General features: G+C 36.8%; 3 protein-coding genes across 10 annotated transcripts; 1 reads left to right on the top strand and 2 right to left on the bottom strand.

Moving 5' to 3' along the window:
• Positions 1 to 73: 73 nt before the first annotated feature.
• Positions 74 to 11,310, bottom strand: LOC128859363 (homeobox protein extradenticle). 5 transcript variants are annotated; one of them, XM_054096344.1, is made up of 8 exons: positions 11,023 to 11,310; positions 10,746 to 10,782; positions 10,501 to 10,689; positions 9,004 to 9,303; positions 2,104 to 2,250; positions 1,871 to 2,042; positions 1,551 to 1,809; positions 74 to 1,489 (listed from the first exon to the last, which is right to left on the bottom strand). In XM_054096344.1, the coding sequence occupies exons 4-8, from the start codon at positions 9,266 to 9,268 to the stop codon at positions 1,205 to 1,207; spliced, it is 1,128 nt and encodes a 375-aa protein (XP_053952319.1). In that variant the 5' UTR covers positions 9,269 to 9,303; positions 10,501 to 10,689; positions 10,746 to 10,782; positions 11,023 to 11,310; the 3' UTR covers positions 74 to 1,204. The 5 variants fall into 5 exon arrangements, with proteins under 5 accessions (XP_053952319.1, XP_053952316.1, XP_053952318.1 ...); XM_054096341.1 differs by lacking the exon at positions 10,501 to 10,689; XM_054096343.1 differs by lacking the exon at positions 10,501 to 10,689 and having other exon boundaries at positions 11,126 to 11,310.
• Positions 11,311 to 11,398: 88 nt separating this feature from the next.
• On the bottom strand, positions 11,399 to 14,881 carry LOC128859362 (raf homolog serine/threonine-protein kinase Raf). 3 transcript variants are annotated; one of them, XM_054096339.1, is made up of 6 exons: positions 14,655 to 14,881; positions 14,051 to 14,600; positions 13,304 to 13,981; positions 13,096 to 13,242; positions 12,665 to 13,038; positions 11,399 to 12,611 (listed from the first exon to the last, which is right to left on the bottom strand). In XM_054096339.1, exons 2-6 carry the CDS (start codon positions 14,411 to 14,413, stop codon positions 12,032 to 12,034), a joined length of 2,142 nt encoding a protein of 713 aa, XP_053952314.1. In that variant the 5' UTR covers positions 14,414 to 14,600; positions 14,655 to 14,881; the 3' UTR covers positions 11,399 to 12,031. The 3 variants fall into 3 exon arrangements, with proteins under 3 accessions (XP_053952314.1, XP_053952315.1, XP_053952313.1); XM_054096340.1 differs by having other exon boundaries at positions 14,706 to 14,881; XM_054096338.1 differs by having other exon boundaries at positions 14,051 to 14,881.
• A 797-nt stretch (positions 14,882 to 15,678) lies between these two features.
• On the top strand, positions 15,679 to 17,784 carry LOC128856768 (pre-mRNA-splicing factor 38B). 2 transcript variants are annotated; one of them, XM_054092083.1, is made up of 6 exons: positions 15,682 to 15,859; positions 15,983 to 16,117; positions 16,206 to 16,330; positions 16,450 to 16,585; positions 16,748 to 16,854; positions 16,944 to 17,784. In XM_054092083.1, exons 1-6 carry the CDS (start codon positions 15,850 to 15,852, stop codon positions 17,526 to 17,528), a joined length of 1,098 nt encoding a protein of 365 aa, XP_053948058.1. In that variant the 5' UTR covers positions 15,682 to 15,849; the 3' UTR covers positions 17,529 to 17,784. The 2 variants fall into 2 exon arrangements, with proteins under 2 accessions (XP_053948059.1, XP_053948058.1); XM_054092084.1 differs by lacking the exon at positions 16,944 to 17,784 and having other exon boundaries at positions 15,679 to 15,859; positions 16,450 to 16,592; positions 16,748 to 16,848.
• The last annotated feature ends 4,035 nt before the right edge of the window (positions 17,785 to 21,819 follow it).

Here is a 21,819-nt window from a genome sequence, read left to right as displayed (position 1 = left end):
TTTTGATAACGAATCTCTGAAACGATAACGGGGATCGCGGAAAAAGCAGAAACCAAAGAAAAGGTCCATTCAATTGTTCGCCACAGTTTTACGTACTTTATTTATTTAAAATAATTACACATTATAAATTGAAGGTGATGCTTTTTGATATTCATATTAGAGAACATGTTACAATACTTTCTATTAAATACTTGAAGAATGTTGGCCGAAAGTACAATAATTACATAGTTAGTAGATAAGCATATTGGCTCATTTTTATTGAGGAAACTTTTAACCCTATTCTTCTATTTTCGGATTGTGAAATTTTTACTCTTGCTTTGAGATGCATTATCAGTTGTTGTAGCAGCATAATCATATCATATCCTATAAATTTTTAGGAAACGCTATTGCATTATCAGTGAAAAGGTTGTGCCAAAATGGTGAACACAAATATCGTAAATTGGATTTTGCAAAGCAATATTTTTTTTCGCACATGTACTTTCATCAAATTTGCACTCTATTGTTAGCTGCTATCGTCCGTACATTTAAAATAGTAGATCTGATAGCTGTTATCTGCACACATTTTTTCTTTATATTTTTTTTACTTACGTATGTTATTTATATCTAAAGTTTCGTATACGGTGTTTTTCATTCCAATAAAAGTTTGTTATGCTTAATTCAAATTATATATAGATGCCTACATTTTATCGTATGCAATATTACGTATACATTATTATTAATTGCGTATGCCTGTATGTAGCAAAAGTGAACTCATAGATTGAAGTGATCAAAATAAAAATATAAGAATAAGAATAAAAAAAATAAAAAGAGAAAGCCAAATTAAATGTTAATATTATTTTTGCAACGAGTTAGATGATATATTAACTCATAATAATTGTATAGTTATATTATGTAAAAATATATTCTATTTAAATAAAGGCATGTGGTGTGAAATTAAATAACCTAAATCCAATACGACAAAACAGACAAATCAAGTTTTTCACTACTTGCTCTAAAACGTTACAATAATACAAAGTTGAGAACTATTTCGATTAGATTAAACTGCAACTTTCGATTGAAATTCTTTTAGTTTTAGTTTTTTTATAACAACTCTTGTACATTTCAAATTGAAAAAAAAAAACGCCTTTATTAATTTACTTCAAATGTGAATTTCGTGTGCTCACTTTTGCTCGTATACATTTTAATTGCGGTATGTTAAACCGCCTCAAGGACTAAGGTCCTGATGTAGAGTATGATCATAACCGCCCATACTGTTGTCATACTGCTGTTGATCGTAGCCGCCTGAACCCATTGGATACCCCATGGAATCCTGTGGTGGAGCTGGGGACATCATGGGTGTTGTAGTACCGCTGGGCGGCCCTGCCATTGAATATGGAGAAGCACCAGCCGCCTTCTTAGCTGCATATAGATTGGCTTCTTCCTGTGCCTTGCCTATATTCTTTTTGTAACGAATACGTTTATTACCAAACCAGTTAGAGACTTGCGAAACCTGAAAAATATAATCAACCGTTAATAATTTGGTTATTTGCATGCAGATATTATAAACACACAGTTATTCCACACTTTCTCGCCAACTCCTCTTTTGCTTCCTCCGATGGATACGGATTGCTTAAATGACTGTAGAAATACTCGTTTAGGATTTCGGAAGCTTGCTTACTGAAATTACGGCGTTTGCGTCTAGCGTCGAGGAAACGAGACCGTAATATCATCACAGCCTCACATGTGGACTGCTTCAATTGCATTTGTATAGAGCTGAATTTCTTATGAATAATTTGAACCATTCGCTCAATTTCTTTAGGCGTAATTGGTCTAAAAAATAAGAATATATGTGAATCGGTGTAGCGATGGCTTTGTGATAACAGCGATTTACCTGGTCCGACTTTGTTCTCGAAGTAAGTTCATCACATGTGTGGTGAACTCATTGCAAGCCTGCTCATATTTCTCCAACTCTTGATGGTATATCTGACGAATTTGTGCGAGCTTGGCACGATAGTCCGAATGTTCAATAGCATTGTCTGCGCCATCAATCGACAAGGAAGATCCTATTTGTTTCATAAAAAAGTTCAAGAAAAGTGCAAGAAAGTAAACTTAGTAGGTACCTACCTTGACTTGCTGCAGCTGCTGAAGCGGCTGCTGCTCCGCCGCCACCTTTCTCTGGTCCTGCAACACCCTCAGCAATTAGCATATTATCCAGACGCATTAATTGTGGATCTGGAGGTTCCTCTTCTTGCGTATTGCGAATAGAAAGGACTACAAAAGGGTAATAAGATGAGTAAAATTATTAAAAATTTAAATAGAAATCAAATACTTATAGTTATTGCCTTATAAATTGTGCACCCTAAATCTATCTTTGTCCTTCTATCTATGGAATTTGTTATAGAAATAATGGTAGTAATCAATATAAGTTATAATTTATTATGAATTTGAACTAAAATACCCTTGTGGTTGTCGCACAAGTGTAAACTTTTTTTTTTTTTTTTTTTAACTTTATTTTGTATTCTGTCTATACTTACAATTCTTAGAAGACATTTTACAAATATTTGGTTACATTTAAGAGTGGCTTTGATTTTAGTATTAAAGGAATATTTCCAGTGAAAAATCCTTTCTATTAAATAAATTCAATATTTTATAGATGGCTCTTGGACGAGCTGAATTGGTGTTTTTCTTTTCAACCTTAAAAAAACACATGATGGTGACATGAGGGTAGAGGCCAGTTCATTTGGGTGCGATTGAAGTCGATTTCGGTATTTACTGGTTACATTTTGTATTTCCTCTTTTATTGAAGGGATGTCTAGGTCCCGATGAATTTGGGCATTTGTCACGTACCACGGAGCGTTGACTAGGGTGCGTAGAGTCTTGGACTGGAAACGCTGCAGGATTTCCAAGTTTGAATTTGGCGCAGTACCCCACAGTTGGATTCCGTAAGTCCAGACTGGTTTTATCACAGATTTGTAGAGGATAAGTTTGTTGTCCATTGAGAGGGTGGATTTGCGGTTTAGCAGCCAGTACATATTACGAAATATTAAACCTAGAGCTTTCCTTTTTGTAAAGATATGCGTTTTCCACGTAAGCCGTTTATCCAAATGAATGCCGAGATATTTAGCACTATCACATTGCGGAATTGGAATACGGTTTAAGTTGATTTGTGGGCAGGTGGTTCTTTTTGTGGTAAAGGTTACGTGTTGGGATTTATGTTCGTTTACTTTCAACCGCCAGCTCTGGAGCCATTTGGAGATTTTATTTATGCTTATTTGGAGCACATAAGAGGCTTCTACGGGATCCACTGCTGTCGCCATAATAGCGGTGTCATCGGCAAAAGTGCCAGTTAGTACACCTTTTGTGGTTGGCATATCGTGTGTAAAAATTAAGTACAGGATTGGACCTAATATACTGCCTTGTGGGACCCCAGCTTTAATTTGTTGGAAATTGGAAATTTCATTTTCGTAATTTACGTAGAACATTCGAAGGTTTAGATATGATTTAAGGAGCAAATAGGCATTTAGTGGTAATTTCTTTTTTATTTTAAAGAGTAGGCCTTGGTGCCACACTCGGTCGAAGGCTTGTGATATGTCCAGGAAAATTGCTGAACAGATTTGTTTTCGGTCGAGCGCTGTTTGTATTTTTTCGACAAGTCTATGGACTTGCTCAATTGTCGAATGCTCATTCCTGAAACCAAACTGATGTTTCGGAATTATTTGTTTGCGTTCGATAAAAACCATTAAACGTTTAAGGAAGATCTTTTCAAAAACTTTTGACAGTATTGGTAGAAGACTGATAGGGCGATAGGATTTCACTTCATCGCCTAGTTTTCCTGACTTGAGCACCATTTTAATTTCTGCTACTTTCCATTGAGCTGGGAAAATGTTTCTGATTAAGCACGCATTAAACAAATGGGTAATGAAATTATTGGGTTCAGGAGGTAGTTTTTTGAGAATTTCGGCCGTGATGCGATCATATCCTGGTGCTTTGTAATCTTTTAGCTTTTTAATAGTGCTAACTATTTCACTTTTGGTGAACTTTTTCATCGGTAGCTCCATTTGGTAGGGTTCGTTTAAAAAGGCAGCAACAGTGCTGTCAAAACAAAGATCAGCTTCAGTTTCGTTTGGTGTAAAAATACCTTTTAGATATTTAGAAAAAAGCTCAGATTTCTCGATTGCGGTTTTCGCCCATGAACCATCTTTTTTACGAAGTGGAGGACGGTGCTCTTTTGTGGTACTTACTTTTTTGCTGACTTTCCACAGGGAATAATTGGTGAGGTGTGTTGGTTCCAAACCCCATAGAAACTGCCTCATTTTTTTATCGTGTTGCTCTTTCAATAATAATTTTATTTCTTTTGATAATTTGTTAAAACGGCTTTTATATTCAGGAAATCTTGTTTGTTGCCATATTTTTCTTGCCTGGCGTTTCTCTTTCAGTTTGTTTCTTAGGAAGATACCGATGTTTGAATTTCTTTGTGTACGAGTATGAGGACTCACATGAGTGGTGGATGACCACGCTGCATCCTGGATGCATTTTGTTAGATATTCGGTAGCCTCGATTATATCTTCCTCGTTTTTTAGAGCAACTTTTATGCCAAGTGTCGACGTCAAAATGGTTTCAAATTGAGTCCAATTTGTACGGCTGTTGGTAAGTTGGCAGTTTTGGGGCCTATTTTCAAGTTTACCATTTATTGTGATTATCACTGGCGAATGGTCAGAAGAAAGATCCAGGCAGGATTTACAGGTTATCTGCAGGTACGATAGACCTTTGATGACACAAAAATCAACAAGGTCAGGAATCTTTTTTGGGTCTGAAGGCCAATAAGTTGGCTCTCCCGTTGAGAAAACTTTCAAGTTCATTGATGTCGTTGCGTTGTGCAATTCGCGTCCCTTTGTTGTCGTAAGCCGAGAACCCCCATAGTGTAATTTTTGCATTATAGTCACCTCCTGCTATAAAGCGTGCTCCCAGGGTTTAAAAAAAAACTAAACTTTATGAGAAACATTTTTTCCTGAAATGCACTCAGCCTAGGACCATTTAAGCCATGCAATTATACCAGTTTTAATTTACATATTTAGCCTTGGTACAAAAGTTCTAAATGCTTCCACCTCAAAGTATGACTATTCTCCAATGATCTCAAACTACTCTTTCCAAAGCAAAACGCAACATTCTTTTCAATTTAATTGAAAATATTTAAACATATAAGTTAATCAAAATTCACCACTGTAACCATTATATTAGTTTTAAAGTAGGTATAATGAGAAACCAGCTCATCGGGGGAATTGAAAAGCTGCTTGCTTTGGCTTTTTGTTTGCTGTTTTGGTCAGTAAGAAATACTCTTCGTTAGCGCAGCCTAGCCGCAGTCAACGGAATTCATCTGGCAAGCTGCATTTATGCGTTTACTCAAGAGGTTTGTATCCCAGAAATGTGTATGCTAATGTATAGGTTAACATTCACTTACAGTTATCAAAAACAAAAAACAAAAAACAAAAAAAAAAAAAACTAAGAAAACTCAATACTGCAGTCTTATCAAACATTTTTCTCAAAACTAGTAACTATACGCTCGCCAACTACTACGTTATTACACCCTGCTTGCGTAGCTCACTCCCTCCCCATGCAACATAAAATGTGTGCGAAATAGTTAATCTAATTTCATAAATTTTTGCTTACTACCCAAAGTCAGGGGATGAACAAAGATGGATAAAATCATGGAGATAAACAGCTATATAACCGAACAAACAAACACACGCAAAACAAATAACAAACACTTCAGCATTCATTCCCATACTTCCCAAACCATCGGCACGTACAGCACACAGGTTGGTCCCTGAGCACGCAAAGTCGTTTTGTGCCAACTTGAGAAGATTAGATTAAGGAACTTGAATTTTCTTTCTCTTGTTGTATACTTTTTTGTACTAACGCTGGCTTGTGTTGCCATTATTGACTACAGTTTTCTTTCGCCACGGCTGCCTTCTCCCAATACGAAATAATAAAGGGTGCAAAGACAAGGGAACGCACACATTCTTTAAACAATTGTTGTAAAACAAAATGCGAAGTTGGAATAATATTAAAATGCCGTGCCGATTTTATACACCAAACAGGGTGAAGGCACCTATCCTAAATTTAAAGCAGGCATCATCACTAGAAACTTGAACGAATTGCAATATTGGCATCACCCACCCACGTTAAGCAATCTACAAGTATGCACACTCATAGCGTAGTGCTCTCCTCTTGACAGCAGACAAATTTAGATACTAATTTTGTGGTCGGCGACAGATGTTCAAATGCAGTAATGCCCACCAAACACTTAGTGTAGGCTTTGGTCTGGGATTTGAATGGTGGTGAATATCACATATCTTTTACACTATTAATTTAAAGCTAAAGTTCAAAGTTCTTAGCTTGAATGCTGTGATGCTGTGATGCAAATAATATTTTTTTGTTTAGTAAAGGAAAATCTTCTATTGAGTGCATCCTGGAAGGTGTAGTGTAATACAAGTTATAAATAACTAAGTATTGGAAATTATTGTGTATTATACAATAATAAATTTTTTGTTGTTACACTGACTATTATTTCTTAGCGAATATTTTCTAAATAGGATATCTTTTTTTACTGAATGAATGAACGAATAGGAAATTTTCACTTCGACATCACTGTACCTCATCCAAACCCAACTCCCGCATTAAACCTAAGAATGAGCTGAAGCTACTATTTTCAGTATTACACTACATACAGAAATGAACCCGATTTATATCTGGCCAAGAACTGCCACTTCAGCAACATTTCTCAAACATTTATGGGCAGTGTTTATGCTGTTACAAAACATCAAAAACTGGTATGAATGGAATAGTCTTACCTGTAACTGTTGGAAAATAAAATTTATCAGCACCGGACAAATATTCATTATTTCTTATCCAATAACTGTTTGGTTCTACAAATATAGAAATGATTATTTTGCTTTTAAAACACCGTAACAATAACTAAATATATTTGACCCCTTCTTTCTCCTTTCTCCGAACTTACATATGGCCAATACGCAACCGTGAGTATCAATAAAGAAATGGGGTGCATTGATTATTTGATTATGCAGGTCATATTTTAAGCAACTTTATGGGGCACACAGTGTCGTGTAAGCTACGGCAAGCAGACGCGACAAGCTCGAAGTTTACCTGCAATTTAGATGCGAGTGTATAGCTGATCGATGGGCAAACAACGTACACTAAACCGGCTTGATGCTGTGGCGTTGAGCTTGTTTTAAGTTTTACAAGATTCTTAAGAAATGCGGCATAAGGAAACAAAGATTGACTCATGTAAAAAAGCATGCACACATATATACATATAAAAACCCTTGTGCTCACATGATTAAGGCACTTCATCTTTTTACAATATCCGCAATATTTTCCATGATACATTTTTTTGGTTAATTTTTTATAAAAATATAATTCAAATACAAAATTAAAAAGATCTTCAATATGAGTTTTATATGGAAGAAAATTCTCAACGCGACTTCAAAATTTTATTTTATTGTACAATACAAAAATTAAATGGGCTATAAACGGGTTTTTAAATATTCTGATTAAACATTTGAAAATAAGGGTTTTGATATAAAATTTAGCATGTAAAATATTGGGAATATTGTAAAAAGGTAAAATACTTAATTATGTGAGCACAAGTGCACACATACATGTATGTATACATATAAAGACATATGTATGCACATATATTTGTACGTATGTAGGTACTGCATTTAAAAGAACGTTTTTCAACAGAGGTTGAATAAAAAGAAATGAACGTAAAATTTGTATAAGTTTATGAATCGGAAAATCCATTACCATAGCATTTGATATTCTACTCCCGAGCATTTTTCTCTTAAATGCTTCATTAGACAGTCAAATGATTTAAAAGGGTTGAAAGGCGCGTGGAACGGCGAATGGCAGAACATAAGCAAACAGAAGCATTTTGTGGCGGCTACGCAATGAAGGTTCGAATTAATTTAAATGAAAAAAGGAAACAAAAATAGAAATGCAAATTCACACACACACATACATAGATGAAGGTTTAGTGGGAGAATGTAAATAGTGGAAGGCTTCAATGATTTTTCCCAAGTGTAATCATACCAAGAAAACGACAACAAAAATATAATGCCAAAATACTTTGTTACAGAGAGGTCGGGTTTATCAAGGAAAATGTATGCCTCCCATACACTTGAAAAATATGTGTACACAATTGTTGTGACAGTAAATTTAAAGTCAAGTTAAATTTTTTGAACTCTGTAGCTCAGGTAGTTTTGGTCACGGATGGCGCATACAAACTTAAACTGATGCAATACATATACAGTTTAATTTAATGCGTTGTTTGCCTAATAGTAGTTCAGCACACATGTTTGCAGTGTGTAATTTTATTGGCCGATTCCTTTTTTCATCTTCGCACCATCGTAACATTCAGCATTTTTCACCGTACTTTGCTACCGCAACTACTGTTTCGAACAGCGCTGAAAAAAATTGTCAACGTCTACTGCTCCGAAATGATTGTTTATATGAAATGGCAACAGTTGTTGTTGTAGCATCCCCAATAAAGTAACCCCATTCAGAACATATGGCACGCTCGCATTACTTGTATATTCAATTTCGTATGTTCAAACGCAATAAAGGCACAACAATTCGAAGGCAAAACGTCGAAGAACAGAGACTATGGCATGAAAAAATGAAAAACTCTGGAAACCATTATTATGCGGCGCGCTTGAAACGTGCTTAGCATATTATTTTTTTACAGAAGAACAAAGTTGGCGCTGTTCACATTTTATCATAAAAATAATAATAAAGCGAAAGGTAACAAGAACAGAAGTCATCATCAATGTAGCGCGTGGAAAATCAGAAACCCTTTATTGACAGTGTCAACTACGTACACATGTTCGTGCGATTTATTATTTTTGGGGAATACCAAATGCAGCCATATTAAAATGTACTTGTACTTGTTTTAAATATAGAAAACCTGAAAAAAGATGGTGACAGTTCGTTTTTATCACTTACCGGTTTTCTCCTTAATCTCGCATAGTACGGAGAACAAGGCCGGCTTCATACGATGACAATTTAAAGTATGCTTTCTTGCCTGCGCTTCATCCAGTGACTGCTCCGAAATGCTCATGATCTGCTGCAAGATTTCGCCAATATCCTTTTGCTTACGTACCTCATTTTCATTTCCAGCGTTTTGGCCGTCATCCTGACCCGGCATACCGTATGCCTGTGGGGCCATCATACCACCTGTATGTGCCATCATACGATTGGGATCCTCCATGTTATTACGCGACTCACACCGCTAAAACGCAGAGTCTAAGACACAATATAAATACAACGAGAAAAAATATTAGCAATCTTGTTGTTTCAGAACTATTCAAATGACACTTATGGGAGTTTATTTTTTATTTATATAAGTTTGAAGTGAAAATGCGTATAATCAAGTTGTGGAATGAGCTTACGGCGACGAAGGAAGGCAATGCGCGCACGTTACACCATCAACGAGATTCACTTGAAAACTAAATTCAAAATCGAGTGTTGGGATAACGTCAATGCCAACAATGATGAAACGCATGCTGCTCTCTTTAATGCTCTCTTCGCGTGTCGAAAATTCATCGGGGATGCTTTGTGTTCACTACAGTGGGCCAATGGACAAACATAGTGGTAATGGGCATCAGGCTATCAGATGCGCTACAGTTATCAATGCTACCACTTATCTCGCCTTGAAAAAGTGTAAAGCAAACGAACAAAGGGATGTGTGTATGACTTTTTGCGTTGCCAGCTTTAAGGACTGCACATGTGTTGGTTATTTGTGGAGTATGCTAAGATTCGAGCGTCGCTGCTCACTTCTTTAATTACAGTCTTCTGTGCCTTAACTAAGGAAATATTTATGGGTCGTCCTTGAAGCGATAATCACTCCAACTGTGCAATTGTTTAGTTCTACGACTGTGGTCCAAAGAATCTTAAAATGCAGGACACATGCGCAACTCATGTCGACAGCAAACGGTTTTTTCTAATAGCAGTCGCCCCTCGGCAAGCAATGACAAACCTCCAAGTGTATTTCTGCTAAGAAAAAAAAAGCTTCCCATAAAAACCATTTACGGTTCGGAGCTGGTATAAAACTGTAGGTACCTTCATTTGTAGAGTAACATCAAGACGTTCAAGGGCGAAGTGATCATTTCGAGATTAAACTAGAATTCGCAATTTTATACTGCTGGGCGCTATAATTTCGGCTTTGCCCAATGCCATTGTAAGAACTTACTTACGCTCTAATATAGGAGTTATTGCGCCCCCTTATTCAGCCACCCTGTGGCATATGCTTAACCAATCTTTTCTCATATCATAAATCACGTCCAAAATGATCGGGATTCTTTCTTTGGAGAGCGTTGCATTCAAATTGCTCCTCCTCTTCAGGATAGCTTTTCTTGATGAGAGACAAATGTTGTTGTCTACTTTGGCCTTGCTGCGCTTGCCAAATATTGGTTTCTCTTTTATATCACTGTATTGCCTTACCCAGAATATGATCCACTAAATCTAAAAACCACGCCTATGCATATTATGTCAATGAAACATTTCATAGCAGCACACCAGTTTAATGAGTAAATAAAAAAATGTGATTGAATTTATTTCCCCATCAGCATACTCCTGTATTGTAGGCTCGCTTTAACTTCAACCAACACATTTAGGTGAGAACTGCGCAATCTATTCCGAAAACTTTTTGTATATATATTTAAGTGCTTATTCCCATATGTACTTACATTTAAAGGAACTGTGCAGTATTAGAGAGTACCAAACCTGTAGATGAGAATGTGAATATTACTTAAAAGCCATTGAAATTAGAAAACATTAATTCAACACTATTTTACTAAATTTTATACACAGCATACATAAACAAGTGCATTCGCAACAGCTACGGAAAAATAGAGTAGAGAAAAATCAAACGAAAACGAGGAGGCAAGAAACACATACGAAAGCAATATTCGACGAAGTCGAGAGATATTTATTTAGTTTTAACTAATGATATCTTTCACTTACAAAATTTAAAGTTTTTAAAAATTAATGCACTACATTAATTCATATCGATTACATAGAACTTTCAATGATTTTTCTCTAAATAACAGGATTATTTATCAAATACCACGAATAAATAAATTCAGAACATTGCACTAGCTCACCACCAAATGCAAATCGTCACCAGGCACTGCCAGTCAAAAAATTTTAAGTGTTGTCAAACTTAAGATCCACAACTATATGTATGTCAGTGATGCCACATCCTTTTTTTTAATGAACTAATCAAAATACTTGGTTACAACCTAGCGGAAGTATTGTTCGGTTTTATATCCTTCGCCCCACTTTACGCAATTTTTTTGTAAAATGAATGGGTTCTCGTAAAAGAATGAGTTTACATATGTATATTATAATCGTTTTGAAGTTATATTTTAATTCTTAGTTACATAGGTTTCAGTTATGCAAATTGGCATCTGTCTTGCGAAAAACATATAGCTCTTAGTTGCCCATAACTTTCGCATTATTTAATTTATACATAAACTGCATTTTTAATATTTAAATTATTATAGTTACAATCTCAAAGTTCACATAATTATTCTACTTAAAACTTTATATTATATATAGAGCCACGAAAACTGAAGCCATTCCATACATAATTTTTCTTAAAATCTTTATCAGGCTAAGTCGAAAATTCTGCAAATTACATGTTTTGGGTTTCATTTTAAAGGTGCCAACTTTTTTATCTAAATTTTAGCTAACCCCTTATCAGTCCAGAGACAGATGGATGTACACTTGTATATTATTAGGATTTCATAAAGGTGAGAATTACTTGAAGTATTTGTCTGAATGAGTCAAGGCGACATCAATCATTATTCATCTTAATTAACCCTTTTCATTCATTCATTTGTTACAAATCTGGAATGAGACTTCATTACGCAGCCACACGTCCAGACGAGTTTTTTTTTGTTCACATTCATAGACGACGTCGTCGGACCCGCATCAGAGTTATCACAATTGTAGCGTCGGATCAGCAGCGCTAGATATTGCCAGCACTGTTGTAGAACTGGAAATTACTGAAGTTAACCGGAGTTTTGGGACTAGGACATTGATAGAAGTCTTCGCTATGCAACTGCGTTTGAGTCATATTTGGCTCACTGGCACTGCGATGAATTTTCGGCATTGCTCGTAACATATTTTCCAGCATATTTAATAGCGGGCGAAATAGCGGACGATCGTTTCGATCGAATTTAATGCAATCTTCAGCCAGACGTTTCAAAGCCTGTGGGGCGTCTGAACGTACTTTAGTCATATCTGGTCGAAGCAGTCCTCGTCCAACCATAAATAATATCTGATCCTTATTATTAATGTGGCTATATGGCAAACATTCAGCTAATAGTTCATATATAACTATGCCAAAAGCATACACATCTGATTGGAAAGAGTACGGGTTCTGTTCTTGCATACGTATCACTTCAGGTGCCATCCATAAAATACTGCCTGTTGGTTGATTGGCCTGCTTTTCGCCAGACCATCGTGTCTTTGCAGTAGCCAAGCCGAAATCCCCTATTTTTACTGACAGGTCTTCATGTAAAAATATGTTGTTGGACTTGAGATCTCTAAAAATATTTATTGTGAAATATTTGTGCGAATACGCAATCGTATTATTTACCTGTGGATGATATTTTTTGCATGAAGGTAGTCCATACCCTGTGCCACCTGCCGACCGATGTCAATTAATGTGTTAAGTTTAAATTTGGTTTCATTAACATGTATATGCTTATAAAGACTGGAACCTTCACACCATTGTGTTACAATTGCTAGCGAGGGTTTCGAGACACAGCCCATAAACAAAAGAATGTTACAATGTCGAGTCTTTTTTAGCATGGCCACTTCATTTTTGAACGCCTGCAACTGCACAGGACTCGGCGTTTTTACATTCAACGTTTTCACAGCGACTGGGCCGTGCCAATGGGCTTTGTACACTGTTCCAAAGGATCCAGAACCGATTCTTGGACCAATCAAAATCTCCTCAGCTTGAATATTCTGAAATTTAGGTATTTCAATACATATATAATTTAATATGGTTTTTCCACTATATACCCAATTTTCTTCAGAACCCTTTCCGTCGCGGGGCGACAACAGATTTTTATTGCTCTCATCTGCAGAACGCGCCCTTTGTCGCTTTATGGTTTTTAATGTACCAGTGGGTGAAGCCTGTGTCGAATTGGAATGATCGCTACCTGGATGCTGTATGGGACATAAATTTTAATATTTTGGTTTATAAATGCATATGCGTTTAAAGTCCAACCTGTAGAGGACCGTGATTTTGCACTAAACTCCGTTGTGCCTCCGTTAATGGTCTTATGTTGTTTATACATACATTGGGTGCAGAGTTCGACCGATCTTGCTGACTTATAGTACGCGGGTGCCTTACTTGACCCAATATTGCATTCCTTCCCGGATGCAATATACCAACGGAGTTTTCTGGGTTCTGTGCCAACAGGCGTTGATAGTAGTTATCCATAGGAAATTGCTGGCAGAGTGTAGGTACTTTATCAGCACATCTTTGATGAAACCGGAAATTACATTGATTGCAGTAGAAACCAGTGAAAAGCAGTCGGCGACAACCCTCGCAAAAAGCTAAGGAAAAGAAAGTCTTCCGTATGAACTGATGTGAAATATGTGTCATTATTGGAAATTTATCCAACAAGCGCACATATATCTCTTCCACCATCAACGAGCCTATGTCAGTGTCCCATGGAATGATAATACGCCCACAATCCGTTGCCGTAACTTCACACATATCTGGAGTCAGCTGACGTAATTTTAGTGCCTTCATAAGCGCATCACGTAATCGAACACCGGGTACCACTTCTACTGATGTTCGCTGTTGATTAGGTAAATGTGCACGTAACAATACTTTCGGTGGGCGTGTCAATGTACTACATTGGCTGCCATTATTGCTGTTGGCAGCATAACTATCCGTCTATGTATTAAAAATTAAATAACTTGTAAACCTATTGAATATACATATATTTTCAAACACTATACCTACCATATCAACCGATGCTACCTGTCCATGCTGATGAGAGGCTTGCTGTTGGTTCTGGTAATGGTATGTCTGATTATTATATTCGGGCTGATTTTTTTTCTGATCAACTTGACTAGCTTCTTCTTGTTGGCAACTTAATTGCTCCATAAGCTCGTGTTCTTTTACGAAAAGGTCGTGTAGCTTTGAAGTGAGCTCTTGGTACTCTGTGATGTACATTGGGGGTGGTTCTTGCAGATTGGCAAACTTTGCGTTCAGTGCATCAATATTTTCCCGAGTAACATGTATGACAGATTGAACATTCTGCAGTTCTTCAGCAAGTGGATCAAATAATTCGCCACTGTCGTCTGTTGAGGAGGTACTAGACATATTGGCCCTCTCTTCTTAGCAAAAATTATTTGATATTGGTGAAAAGGAAATTTTAAATGTAGGACTCCCCGACAAGGTGATTGTATATAAATTATATGGTGTTTGCAAATTTTACACACTTATTGTTGTCTCATAGAAATATACATTAGTTTCCCGGTTTTGTGAAAATTAATCATACACTTGTAGCCTGGGAAATATAGTCAAATTAACAATTTGAGAGCGATTATAGCATAGCAAATACTTTCATTTCTTCATAACACTCTCGCAAACTTGGATTTTTAAGTGTTTTAACTCATTTTATATGGAAGTAAAACAGAGTTCTTTGACTTTATTTTAACTGTTTGGTAGCACAGAAAATCCCACAAATAAAACTGGACTGGATTTTATGAAAGACCAACAGGGTTGCTTCAACCATTATTTTTGTTCGGTTAGAATTTTAGGAGAGAAATGGTTTTAATAAAGAGAACATCCTTTTCTAATGTTTATGGTATATACATGCTCTTTGAATTTTTTTTGTCAGTTTTGGATGATTAAATAAAATAATTTGTTTTCTCGTAATACTTTTATCAATGATAAGTCAGCTGTTTGCTTTTCGCCGTATACCAACACATTTACATATACTCGGATATTTTTGACACCTTCAAAAGTTTTTAGTATTCCCCAACTCCTTTTATTGTATATTAATTATGTATTAGCAAATATTCGTTTAAAGTTTAATTAGTTCAAATAATTTGTTTTGGATATGTTCATTTTTTACATATTTAGACCTCTTGCACTGTACCGTACAATTGGGTGTTATATTTTGGAACACAGAAGAATGAGCTTTAACATAGTGACAGGTGCTTAAAATTCTTTAATTAAAAAAATCCTGCTCAGTCTTTGAATAAATTTAATCCTTCACAAAGTTTTTTATCCTTCAGTCAATTGCCTAAATGGCATTGAATTTCACAAAAATGAGTGCTTCCAATTTATTGTTGATTGACTTTTTCAATATACACAGCCTGCAAGGATATTAAATACGCAGCTGCCACCCTTGTAAAAATAATATAAATTTCTTGGTTCCTTCATGTGGCTTATAGAAATAATGATTTCTCTTAATTTTAAGCATTGCAAATGGAATGATTTAAATACTAATTATATAATATTTACATAAATATAGTTTTTAATTATATTTTGAATTCATAAGTCACTTGCTGTAATTATTCAGCAAAATAAAATCGGGGGTTGGTAGCACTATAAGATTTCGAGTCTCGCTGAGTAATTACATGTTTTGCTGAATTGGTGTCTGACGCGTTTTGCACATATTTTTTCGTTAGAGAAACGTTTCTGGTGTTTTTGGTGCTTTATTGCGAATTCCAAATATGTACACATTTTATTAAATATATAAAATTATTAATTAAGCTTTGCATAGCTTATGAGAAAAAGTGCAAATCGAGATGGATGAAGGTAAGTAGAAATGCGATAATTGGTCGCGACCGGTCTGCCTATGGACTCAGTGACTTCTATTTTGGGGAAGTAATGTTGTAATGTGAGGACATGAACATGTGAGTTTTTAAATTTCTTTTTCAGAATATCATCAACAACATTCGGCGGCGAAGAAGATCGGCAAGCAACATAACACTTTGCCGCTGTGGGGAAATGAGGCCACCATGAACTTAAACCCGCTTATTCTTGCGAATATACAGGGCTCAAGCTATTTCAAAGGTACGTCCCGAAAGGTACAGTAGCGACACATATTTTGCTTAATTTGAAAGTGCTTGCATCATAATAAACGTTTTTCTAATAATTTCAGTGCACTTGTTCAAACTTAAGACTTACCATGAAGTTGTGGACGAGATTTATTACCAAGTGAAACACATGGAGCCTTGGGAGCGGGGATCACGAAAAACTTCTGGTCAAACCGGCATGTGTGGCGGAGTGAGTTTATGAAATGTAGCATTTCGTTTTAAAGAATAAGACTGTTTTCATTGCTTAAGCTGACAACTACAGCCAAGTTGGGTTGGTTATGTCTAATTAAATTTGTGTTTCTTCTGTAGGTGCGAGGAGTCGGCGCTGGCGGTATAGTATCAACAGCATACTGCCTGTTATATAAGTTATACACACTTAGGCTGACCAGAAAGCAGGTTAACGGACTCCTAAATCACACAGATTCACCCTATATAAGGGCTCTAGGTAGGTGGTAAGTCAATAGGTGTTAAAAACACCATCATCACAATATCCAGTTTAACAGATCAATCCAGTTCTGCAATCGGAGGTGTTATGCAAATGTAAAATTATTTGCTGTGGAGTATTTAGATAAGTTAAAATTACTAAAACAACTCATATCTCTTTCAGGATTTATGTACCTTAGATATACTCAACCGCCCGCAGATTTGTATGACTGGTATGAAGATTACCTGCAGGATGAGGAAGAGATAGATGTAAAGGCTGGCGGGGGACAGGTGAGTCGAGTGTATGAGTCAAATGATGTATTAGTATAGAAAAATAATTGTAGTTTTTTAATTTAATAATTTTTGTTTCTTAATTTCAGACTATTACAATTGGACAAATGGTATATCAGTATCTTACCAAGTTAGATTGGTTCTCTACTTTATTTCCACGTATTCCGGTGCCAATACAAAAACAAATAGAGAAGAAATTAGAGGAATATTGTCGAAACAACAATATAAGTCCACAACAGTTGAGTTCAGCAAGAAACTCTGCGTCCAATAGCGGAGCTGCGACTTTCGATTATGAGGATACTGGCTATGATCGGCGTAGCGGTGGCGCTAGTAGCAGTCGAAGTAGACTACCACCAGCTAGCAGTGGAAATTATCGTGACGAACATGATGACCGCGACCACTTCGCTAATAGTGTTCAACCTAGAAGGCGCGATGATTCCCCATCGAACGAATATCAAAGCAGTAGAGATCGAGATCATCATCGCGAGAAACATAAGAAAAAGCATAAGCATAAGCATCATTCTCGAAGTAGAAGCCGTAGTCCAAGTCGTAGTGAACGTAAAAGAGATTTGGAGTATGATCGTGACCGGGAACGTGAACGTGATCGAGACAGAAATAGAGACAGAGATTATGAACGTCGGGGCCGTGACTATGATGATCGACGTTACCGATAAAATCTAATGAACCCAATATGTAGCAATAAATGTATATGGAGGCACAAAAAGATTTCTTTTATGTAAGGAAACAATTATTCAATATTTTCCACTTTCACATACAAGCGCACTCTAAAGCAAATAAAACATCATTGCATATAACATTTCCATTTTATAAGCCATTGTTAAACTCAGGAGCTCTGTTGTTTATACCTTCTTTTTTTATTAAATACTGAAAACAAATATACAAACACTGGTTTAAATGTTACAATAGTTACTGACATTGTTTTTTTCTTAATACTAAAGATGGTATAATAAATGCATTTTGCAAATATACATATGGATGGATGCCTTTTATTTATTATAAAATTCGAAATTCCACACGGACAAAATTCTTAAATACTCATATTTATTTTTAACGTTCAAACAAAGCCGGTGCGAAATGAAGGCGTGGTAGGAGGTGGCTTTTTTAAAACTGATTTCCTGATAAGGTTATTTGCCGCTAGTATTCTAGTGTGCAATCCTCATATAGGTGTGCCATGCCATAATTTTCATTAACTTGAATAAAAAGTTGTAGAGCGAACTACGTAGAAGCAAAAGAGGAATTGTGACACCCAATTTCTTTGTTGCTTAGTATAAACAGCACCCCGGGGTTGTTAATTGTTGCCTTCGTAAATGGGTGTGTAAACGGTTGGTCTGCGCATTATGGAACAATGAATTACTAAAATATTGAATGAACTAAGGTATTTCCAAAAGAATTTGTGAAATTTTCTTATATTTCTTTGGCAAGCTAAAGTAAAGAAAAAACCAGGCAGATATTTACAACCAGCCAGACCTGTCGACGTAATGGAGAAGATTGATGGGACTTAGGTTGGCGCACTGTCCCAGGCTGTCGAAGAAAGGAGCAGCCAGTGGCCTTAATAGTCTAGGTGCCAAATCCGTACATTTACAGAGAAAGTACTCAACAGTCTCCTTTTCTGAAAGGCCTCCACAGCTTCAGCAAAGGGGGTTAAATGGTAAACCTAGTTGTTCCGCGTGTGTGCCGATCGTCAAATGAGCGGAAAATACAGCTACGAGTTTGGAAATTGAATGGCCAGGAGTCCCCAGAACTCTCTGCGTCCTATGTCTATTACACTGGTTCCAAAGGGTTTTCGAAATAGCTCACGAAGAAATTGAGCTCCATCTGTCCTGCGCTTTCTTGAGAAATAAGTTGTGCAATTCCACTTTAATAACAGTCAGGGGAATACCGATGACCAGGTAGGAGGTCTCTTAGAACAATTCAGCCCCCTTCCTGGTAAGCTCATCAGCAATTTCATTTCCCTCCATGATCTCCTCCTTACAGAAGTATACTAGTTTGGATCTGCACTATGGTGCTGTCAGAGTCTTGATCGCGGTTTATCTGAAAAAATCCGATTATCTGAAAAATGTTAATATCTCTCTCGCTCCCACGTTTTCCAAGCATTTTGTATGCGTGCAGTGTTGCAAAGACTTCTGGAAAACTGTTTTTGCATCCTCTGGTCGATGGGACCAAGTATGTGCCACCAGAAGATTGCACAAATTGCCAAATAACTGTGCGACACTTTCTACAGCGATGGGGTTCAGGTAGTCACCAAAAAGCAAAAGCTACAAATGCCATTCGACCTGATGAACTTAATATGCTGGTGCTGAAAAACCTGGAATCATTGTCCGTGGCTACTCTCATAATTCTTCACAAGTGGAAAGCAGGGAGAGTGGTCCCACTACTGAAACGTGGGAAACCCGCCAAACAAAATCGGATCCTAGCGTCAGATAACTCTCCTTTCCCCAGTAGTGAAGACACTTGAGGCCCTCCTATTCTCACTCTACATGAAACATCTGACCCCAGGTACATATCAGTATGGTTTCCACAGAGTGAACAGCACTACCACAGCACTCATAACCATTAGCAAGCAGATCAACCGCGGGTTTAACTAAAACCGCCCCTGCGAGAGGATTTTCCTAGTAGAGTTGGACTTGTCGAAGGCTTTGGACACAGTCAGCCATTCCACACTACTAGATGATACTCAACAGTTGGCATTCCCACCTGGACTGAAGAGGTAGTCCGCGAACTATCTGAGTGGTCGCCATTCGTCAGTAATCTTTCGAGATCAAAGTTCAAAACAGAGGAGAATAAAGTAAGTTGCAGAGAACGTAAATTCATATGAATTGCCCTACACCATTATCGAACAATCGCCAGCATAGGAGACCAGTGAGACTCATTCTTATGGTTGGTTGAGCTTCGAGATGTACAAGTTGAAAAGCAACGGTGAAAAAACACCACCCTGTAGCAGAGAACGTAAATTCATATGAATTCATATGCTGGCGATTGTTCGATAATGGTGTAGGGCAATGACATCGATAACTTGTGCTCCAAAGTGAATGTTTATCTTGCAGCCTTTGGTTATGTTCAACAATGCATTATAATGAGTAACATACCATTTCAGAGTGAGCAGTGCGTTCAAAAATGCAAATATAGCAGTACTGCAAATGCAACGCGTTCTTAAACGTCATTTTTGTATCAAAAGTCGTGCATTATTTGCAGCAAAATTTTTCACACTGCCAATAAATACGCTAGTACAATGTCTGATGAAAAGTGGGTATATAATTATTTATTTTAGCTTTTAATACAAAAATTGATGAAAAATACGATATTTAAACTTTATTTTATTATACTTTTCTTGGTTTTAGTGATTACTTTAGTACATCGGAGATAAAATTACTGCTCAGAGTCCGACTGAGCATGGAGAACGAGTTCACGTCGGGAAGGAGGAAAAAGAGCGTGCTCTGGGCTAAGGTCGTAGATGAAGTAAAAAAAGTTAATAAAGATTTAAAAATAGATAGAAACATCGCCCAGCGAAAATTTTCTAATTTACTCATCACATATAAGCGAATAAAAAAAAGATTTTATTGTTTCAAAAAAAAGACTTATTTTTGGGTATTTTCCATTTTGATATTAAACCTTTGATAAGATATGTCCTTCTTTTAAGCTTTACACGGTTTTTTTTCTTAAATTTAATAAAAGACTATCGGTTTTTTCCTCACATACATCGTCCATGACCAAACTCAGTAACAATTCCATTTTACTGCACAGCGCGTTCATAAGTGCAACAAATCTATTTGCAATTTTTCAACAAATCTATCAGTTGCATGAATTGTCACATTGACAGTGCAGCCAGCGCTGCAAGTACTGCGCATTATAATGCGTTTCTGAACATAGCCTTTCTCGCTTTTTCACTGCGAGGAAGCTCTAACTTTTCCCCACTAAACTATCGGCGAACCTCTTCACCCCCTTAACACCCCAAAAATCTTTAGCGTCGCCTTCGATAGTTTGCTCTCCTTCTCAGCGCATACAACGCAGTTGCATCAGTTTATACTGAGGTTGCCTATGCGGTACTTAGCACATATGACTCCACACATCTTAACAATGTTTTCACGGAACCTGGCCAAATTCTGTCAGAAAATACATTTTAATTCGCAAAGTGCAATAATTCTATTTTAAAAATGGAGGTTTTATAGTTGATGAACAATGAATAATAAAAGTAAACTTTGAGGAAATAGCGCAACTTGAAAAGGCTGCTGTAAAAATACGGGTATAAATACTTTTACTGATACAATGAAAATTATTGGAAGAAAAGCTAGACGCTATCGGCATATGAGATGGTTTCAAAGCGCAGCAACCTTAATTACCTGTAGCCAGTGCACGTGCACCGCTTGCGCGCCGCTTTTTAAAGGTCAATGTCTTATTATAGCTTGATGTGCCTCGCCGCTGAAACACCGCTACATTATGTGCATATATAGCATGTTGGAATATATTTATATATGTACATATATACACAAATGATATGTATACAGGTAAACACATTGGCATACTTCACTGGCACAGCTAATTGAGGCATTCAAAAATGTGAACAGCACCAGCAGTTTTCTTCATCGCCAATGCGAATGTTGATATTGTGGCTTTAATTGTTTTCCTACCAAGTATTCATATATAATACATATGTACCTTCACTTATAGAATATGAATATATGTATGCATATATAGGAAGTATGTAAATGGAGTAAAAAAAAGTCCATGGATATAATCAGGCCCGACGAGAGGGGGGGGGGGAGATCGGGTACTTTTTCCCCCGGGCCCGGAGTTTTCAGACGGGCCCGGACTCGAGATTATACGTATTTATATGAATTAGACATCATTGGAAAGGGCCCGCATTTGCAATTTCCCCCGGGGCCCGGATTTTCCCCCGGGGCCCGGATATGCTCTCTACGGCCCTGGATATAATCGTTATCAATGATG

The sequence above is a fragment of the Anastrepha ludens genome, chromosome 3 (assembly GCF_028408465.1).
Source record: "Anastrepha ludens isolate Willacy chromosome 3, idAnaLude1.1, whole genome shotgun sequence".
In the NCBI taxonomy this organism is placed as follows: domain Eukaryota; kingdom Metazoa; phylum Arthropoda; class Insecta; order Diptera; family Tephritidae; genus Anastrepha; species Anastrepha ludens.
The sequence above is the reverse complement of the archived record's forward strand: the minus strand, read 5'-3'. Positions and strand labels throughout refer to the sequence as shown.

Excerpts from the sequence above, each read along its gene's own strand:
- LOC128859363 (XM_054096344.1), bottom strand. The coding sequence starts at position 9,268 with ATGGAGGATCCCAATCGTATGATGGCACATACAGGTGGTATGATGGCC. Across the intron at positions 1,810-1,870 it reads CGAGAACAAAGTCGGACCAG|ACCAATTACGCCTAAAGAAA; the intron begins GTAAATCGCTGT and ends CTTATTTTTTAG. Across the intron at positions 1,490-1,550 it reads CGAGAAAGTGTGGAATAACT|GTTTCGCAAGTCTCTAACTG; the intron begins GTGTGTTTATAA and ends TATATTTTTCAG.
- LOC128859362 (XM_054096338.1), bottom strand. The coding sequence starts at position 14,413 with ATGTCTAGTACCTCCTCAACAGACGACAGTGGCGAATTATTTGATCCA. Across the intron at positions 13,982-14,050 it reads AGGTAGCATCGGTTGATATG|ACGGATAGTTATGCTGCCAA; the intron begins GTAGGTATAGTG and ends TTTAATACATAG. Across the intron at positions 13,243-13,303 it reads AAAATCACGGTCCTCTACAG|CATCCAGGTAGCGATCATTC; the intron begins GTTGGACTTTAA and ends TGTCCCATACAG.
- LOC128856768 (XM_054092083.1), top strand. Across the intron at positions 16,586-16,747 it reads ACCCTATATAAGGGCTCTAG|GATTTATGTACCTTAGATAT; the intron begins GTAGGTGGTAAG and ends TATCTCTTTCAG. Across the intron at positions 16,855-16,943 it reads TAAAGGCTGGCGGGGGACAG|ACTATTACAATTGGACAAAT; the intron begins GTGAGTCGAGTG and ends TCTTAATTTCAG.